Source organism: Condylura cristata, unplaced genomic scaffold, assembly GCF_000260355.1.
Source record: "Condylura cristata isolate star-nosed mole 26May11 unplaced genomic scaffold, ConCri1.0 scaffold00002, whole genome shotgun sequence".
Taxonomy (NCBI): Eukaryota; Metazoa; Chordata; class Mammalia; order Eulipotyphla; family Talpidae; genus Condylura; species Condylura cristata.
The window spans coordinates 183,755-190,094 of NW_004567103.1; the positions used below are offsets into that span (position 1 = coordinate 183,755).

The following is a 6,340-nucleotide window of genomic DNA, read 5'->3' on the forward strand; positions in this document are numbered from 1 at the left end:
CTGCGCCGCCCCGCTGCACGCTCTAGGGCCACATGACCGCCGGGGTGGCCCGGGAGGTTCGGCGTGGGGCTCCCGGCAGCGGCGCGACTCCTCCGGCCCGCAGGCACCATGCGGGAGTGTGCAGGGCATGACCCCGTCCGCTTGACATCAGCCTGAGGCGCTGCACCCCATTCTGCACATTAAGAAACTGAGGTCCAGGGAGATCAGGCAACTTGGCTGTGCTCACAGCTACTGAGTGACTGTCCCAAGGGACTGTCCTTCTCGTGGCATTTTCTTTTATGAGCGGTCCCTCCCTGTCCTCCCAGCGGGGAGCGGCTCCGGTCAGTGCAGCTGGCCCTGAGAACTGGGAGGCTGGTGGCTGGCTCCCTCCTGCTCCTCAAGCCTGAGCACCAGGGGTGAGGAACCCCTGCTGGGTACAGGGCTAGGAGCTTTACCTGGGTCCCCTGGGGGGACCAGAGACTTGAAAAGCCCCGCTTTGTGCTGAGCAGGCACACCTGCTGGAGCGAACCTTGACTGCCCAGCCCCGGATGTGTGCTGGGGGCGGCAGGCGGCCTCTTTCCCCTCCATGAAGGCCAGGCAGGACAGCGGCTCTGTTGCCAGGGTCTCGTGACCTACACGAAGAAGCCAGTTTGGAAAGCTGACTCATGCTCGTGGCACGGACGCTCCCCTGGAAATCACCTGGGGAGCCCTGGGCTCCACAGACAAAGAGAGACCCAGCCCCGCGCAGCAGCTCCGGGGGGGCAGGTCCAGCCATCTCCAGGTCTTTCCAGCATCCCAAGGTCTCACTCTGGGTCAGGACGGCCGCAGAGTTCCTGTAGAGAGCTGACACCGGGTGCTGAGTGGGCCTGAACGGGGCCCGGGCCCCACGCGCTCTGCATTGTGCTGCAGCCCTCCGAGAATCCCTCTCGCCGGCCTGTGCCTGGTCAGTAAGGCCACCACTCCTCCCCGGCTGCCCAGGGAGAAGATGCCCACCCAGGGTTCCCGGCCCCTGCGGGGCTGAGAGGTTCTCACTGGAAGCTGAGTCTTAAAATAAAGCAAGTGCTGCTTATAGCCGTGTGAGCCGTGAGCAGGCTGTGGTGTCTGCCAGCTCAGGCGGCCCTCCGGGGGGTCTGTCCCGTCCTCGTCATCCTGGCGGGATTCACGGCACAGCATCGTGGAGCCCTGCTGTCTGCGGGATGCTGGGGTGCTGGGCAGGGAAGGGGAGCCGCTGCTGCCGACTCAGGCCCCCTGTGGGCCTCAGCTTCCCCTGCAGGGGGCTCAGATGAGGTGATCCTCAAGGTCCCCACTTTGCTGAATCTGGGGTGCGGAGACTCTCAGGATGGCCTCGGGCACCCACCTGGGAGACAGGCCCTCCTGGGTTGATGTGTGATGTGGCCTCTGGGGTTCACTTCCAGGCTGAGGCTGGGCAGGCCCTGGGTTAGCAGCCTGCTCCCTGCAGCCAGCCTGCCTCCCAGACCACACCCCCAGGCCCCCCGGGTCTACCTCCCAGACCCCCCTGCCTCCCAGATCCTCCCTCCCTGAACCCCCAGACCCGATGTCCCAGGGCCTGCTCCTGCAGGACTGCCACCCCAGGTGGGCGGAGCCCCCGGTCTGAGAGGCGGGTCAGGCCCTGGGTCAGCAGCCTGCCCCTGCGGCCGGGCTGCTTGCTTGAAGCAGCAATGTCTGAGCCGCCCTGACGGGCGACCGCTCCCATTTAAAGAATGTGTTTTCCCCGAACACCATGGGAAAGGTGATACTTGTGTGCCAGGGGAGGAACAGACTTCTGCCCCAGGGCCTGGCGAAGCAAGGCCCCCCCAAAAGAGCAGAGTAGAGCTACACAGAGCCTAACAGAGAGGGTCCCAGGGGTGCGGCCCGTCACTCCTAGCAGGACAGACCCACTGTCTGTGATTTAAACGTAGAGGGTAGGAAAGGTCTGGGAGAAACATACTTTTATATCTGAACCACAGCTGTGGAGTTTGGGGGGGCAGGGGGAGAGATTTCCAGTTAGGTGACTCGAGAAGGACGTGCCCCTCGGAAGTGTGGGGGCCTGGGCCGGGCCCGGCGCTCAGAGGCCCGCGAGCCCCGCACCCGGCCCAGCCGCAGTGGCCGCAGCCTGCGCCAGGACGTGCCCTGGGCTCCGGCCTGTTTGGACCCGGTTAACCCCTGTCCTCTGGGGGCCATTTCCTCTCCGTCTTCTTGTGCGCTAACTGGATACTTTGAAAACAGCCTCTCTGGCCCTTTGGAGGCGCTTCCTGGGCGGGGCTGAGGCCATGGGTTCCACCCAGCAACCCAGGATCCTTGACCAGCCGCGTGGCCGCCGTGCCAGTGACCATGTGCGGGTCACACGGTGACCGTGCCTGCTCTGCTTGGCTCGGGCGCCTGGCGCCCCTTTGTGACGGGGTCTTATGGACACCGGCCAGGTGGCACCTTCTCCCTATGTGTGGGAGAAGCGAGGGGGTTTCTGGCCATCCGGGCTGCGCCCCGGCGCCAGCAGCAGCATCGCCCCCAGCATCACGGGCACCATGGAGCCCCGGACACCTCAGGAGGAGGGAGGCCAGCCCAGCGTCCCGTAGGACCCCGCGCGGCATCTAGGACCCCAGCGAACATTTGGAGACCCTCGTTGGGGCCCTGGATGGAAGTCACCACCAAGGAGCACTGACAGAAACTGGGTCCAGCGCGGGACAACAGGGAGCCCATGTCCCATCACAGAGACCCCCCGCCAGACCGGTCGGCTTTCCTAAGAAAAGCAGCAACAGGCCTCCCTGGGGCGCATCGGGTCAGAGCGCAGCAGTAAGAAGCTAAAGCCACTTCAGCGTGAGCTCGATCCCTGCTCCGGAGGTGACCCCCAGGGCGTGGAAGACCTCTCCTGCCTCCCCGCTGCTCCCCTCAGCAGTGTGCCTGTTCTGCTCCCTGCTCTGTGTGTGGTGAAGCCTCTCACCGTCCCTGCACCTCTGGCCTGTATGCACAAATAAATAAATAAATCTGTAAAAAAAGAAAAGAAAAGCATTAACGCCTGACCGTCACTCCCAGATCCCACAGGCGTGCTGGTGCTGGGTGCTGCCCAGCCGCTCAGCGCCCTCCAGACCTGGTGCTCCAGGAGGCAGGGACGCAGGCGCCCCGGATTCGCGAGGGGCTGGCTCTGTGGGCGCCGCAGGAGTCCTCAGGCTTCCTGCCTCTGCGGTCACATGGGCGACGGTCAAGGGTCACTGTCCTGTGGCCCCTGCAGGCAGGCTGCACCTCCCGGTGTCTGTGAGCCCTGAGGGGTCCTGCCAGTGCCTGCTGCGTCTGCTCGGAAGTCGCCTGGCGCCTGCCTGCACAGCGTGGGGTGAAGCCTCGGCTCCACTTGGCTCCAAGCGGAGGCCCCTGTGGGGCGCCCCCTGCCCCCATGCTCCTGGCCAGAGCACCAGCCACCTGCGGGATGCCCTGCTCCAGGCACAGGCCTGGAGAGCTTTCTCCACCCGCTACACATCTCTGTTTGACAGCTCGTGTCTCCGTGACATCTGGGCCTGGCAGCAGGTGGAGCGGCAAAGCGAGCACCTTGCTGATTGCAGGTGTCTTTACTGTGGTGGAGGAAAACGGGAGCAAGGTCACAGCTGACCCGAGGGTCTTCCCGAAGCCAAGGGCTGTTCGCATGGAGGCCGCCTCACCCTATCCCGGTGGGCGTCCCCGGTCCTTCCTGCTCCACGGCTCTTAGCCACCACCAGCCCAGCAACTGTCCACTGTGCATCCAGCCTCCAGTCCAGTTCTGCAGTCTCACTTGAGGCTAGGAAGCGGGGCTCCTCTCCATTTCTTGGGGACCTCAGACGTTCCTCGCCCACACTGCCCTGCCGGGGCTGGCTGTCTGTGCGGCGGCTCTGCAGAAGGTGGGGTGGGGGCCAGCAGACCCCCCCCTCGAGCCTCCTGCCAGGGCCCGCGTGGAGGCTGCTCTCTGGCTCTTCAGGCTGGAAGGGTCCGAGCAGGGAGGTGAAGGGCCCGGGCCCAGGGCCAGCCCCTGGAAAACCCCCCGAGAAGGAGCTTGGGTCCCGGCCCCTGGCGGGCCTGGCCACGAAGTCCAAGCCGCATTGGGGGAGGGGAGCAGAAGGCATCGCCTTCCTGGGGAGGGGTCTTCACAGCATCTTTATCGACTGCCTAACCCCAAACCGCCCTACCCATCCCCATTTTCAAATCAAAAAAAGCCTCTCCGAGCCCTTGGGCTGACTGCCCACGAGAGGCCTGGCCATCGCAGCTGCCCCTCGCCCAGCCCACTGGTCCCGCAGGGGCCTGCCCAGGAGTCTGTTGAGCTCCCCTTCAGGGGGCGCTGGGCCGAGGGACAAACGGCAGCAAGAGGACCCCTGAGCCCAGGAGCGATGGTGGGTTTGTTGGCCGTGAGGCAGAGAGTAGCCGCGTGGGGGGAGAGGCCAGGGCAGCCCACAGGCCAGCTAGGGCAGCCGAGACCGCCCAAGACAGCACTCGGGTGACCCCCAGCCCGCCAAGCTTTTGCTGACCACGGTCCTTGCTCCGTCCCGCGCTTCCTGTCCAGAGGCGGTGCTGTCAGAGGCCCCGCTCAGGCCCCGGCACCCCTCGCGCCCCGGACGGCCCTCCCCCTCCGCCCGCGGTTGCGGGGACGCCTGCTCAGCCTCCTCCCTCAGTGCCTGACCTTTAGGTTCTGTGTCCACCTCGTCCCATCCAGACCCGTCATGAGGCCGGCCTGGCCTCCTGGAGCCGCCGAGTGCCGCGGCCCGGCCCAGCCCAGTTGCACCGAGCCCCTGTGCCGGGCCGGCAGGCGCTGGGCCGCCGGCAGCCCCTTTCCCTGGGGTGGCCCGCGCCCCCGTCTGCCTCCATCACATCTTCCTCTGCCCCCACTCTGTCAGAGCCCCGTCACCCTGCCCAACACAGGGGTATTTAACCCCCTGGACGTCCCTTGCTGGAACTACGCCATGGGTCACAGTGCAGTCGGAGCCCCGGAGGCCAAGTGCGGGCTGTCTTGGGGTTCACCAGCAGGCCCCTGCCTCTGCTGGGAGGAGGGAGGAGGGCGGTGAGCTGAGGGGACTGAGGCCAAGGGGGCCATAAAGGGAGGTTCACGCCAGGAGGCCGAGGCTGGGCTGGGGAGGCCTCGGGGTGCTCGGCGTCAAAGCAGGAGGGAGGCAGCGGGGAGTCAGCAAGGGGCCCTCAGGTCAGGGCAGAGGCCTGCGCTGACTGGGGAGCCCCGCCTTGCCTGGCCTGTACCGCGCCCCTGCTGAGGAGCCTGAGGTGAAGCGGCGGCAGGGCTGCAGCAAAGTGGGCTCCCAGGCCCTGGCCCTGGCCACCCAGGTGCACAGGCCAGGGTGTGCCTAGACCAGAGTGCTCCTAGCCCAGGCCTGGGCATCCAGACCAGGGGTGGGGGCAGGCGGGGGCGTCGCAGCCCTGTAGGGCAGGTGCCCCCAGGGAGGGAGGGAGGGCGTGGGAAGGCTCCCTGCGGGGGCCAGGCCCAAGTGGCCAGGCCTATCGGGGCGCCGCTGGGCCGCCACAGCCCACCCTCGCCAGGCTGGGCGGCAGATGGGCAGCCGCCGAGGGGGTGGCTGGTCTGTGAGCACAGGCGGGCGGGCGGCTGCGCTGGACAAAGCGCGGAAGACAAAGGCGGCAACACCTGTCGCTCTTGGCGAGGCTGGAGGCTGCAGCTGCCAACTGTCAGGGCGTCAGGTTACGGCTCCCAGGGGGCAGGGGAGGGGAGGGCGGGCGGCGAGGGGCCCGCCCGGGAACGGGGTACCGGGTACGGAGGAATAGCATGGGGCAGCACAGCCAGGAACTGGAGGTCAAGGGGGCGTGGAGACGGCTAAGGGGAGTCGGGGGCCACGGGGGAGCACGGGGAGCACGGGGCTGGTGACCGGGAAGAGCGGGAGGCTGGCGGCGGGGAGGACCAGCTCAGGCTAGGAGGGGCGGCGGCCTGAGAGCTGCAGGAGGGGCTCGCCGCCAGCGCCCGCTCCTTCAGGCGCCCCCGCGGGGCAGCGTGGCCTTGGGGCTCCAGTCGGCGCGGGCGCCCACAGCTCCGCAGGAGCGCAGCAGGCCAGGGACCGCGGGGGCGGCCGCCGGTCCCCGGGGCTCGCAGCCACCCGCCCGCGCGCGGCCCACTCCAAGACTGCGGCCTCCACTTGGCTGTCTGCGGGACCCAGCACCCCGCGCTCGCTCTCTTCTCGGGGCACGGCGGGTGCACGAGTGAGCCGGCGGACAGATGGAGGAGCTCCCGCCGCCACGCGGCCGCCCAGGGCAGGCGCAGGCCGGAGAGGGGCACCTGCGCAGCCGGCGGCAGACCTACCTTCGTCCTCGGTGCTGTCGGGGTCCTCCAGCAGGGTGCAGTCGATGAGGGACACCACCCCGTTCTGGAAGGGGCTCCTGTCAGCGCGGC

General features: G+C 67.6%; 1 protein-coding gene across 1 annotated transcript in view; it reads left to right on the forward strand.

Annotated features, from left to right (window-relative positions):
* Window positions 1-6,340, forward strand: part of HES6 (hes family bHLH transcription factor 6) — an 8,563-nt gene that overhangs the window by 433 nt on the left and 1,790 nt on the right. The window contains exons 2-4 of the mRNA XM_012725124.1: window positions 306-395; window positions 1,507-1,572; window positions 3,496-3,635. Of these exons, the coding sequence (XP_012580578.1) occupies window positions 306-395; window positions 1,507-1,572; window positions 3,496-3,635 (296 nt within the window). The remainder of the gene's footprint in view (window positions 1-305; window positions 396-1,506; window positions 1,573-3,495; window positions 3,636-6,340) is intronic.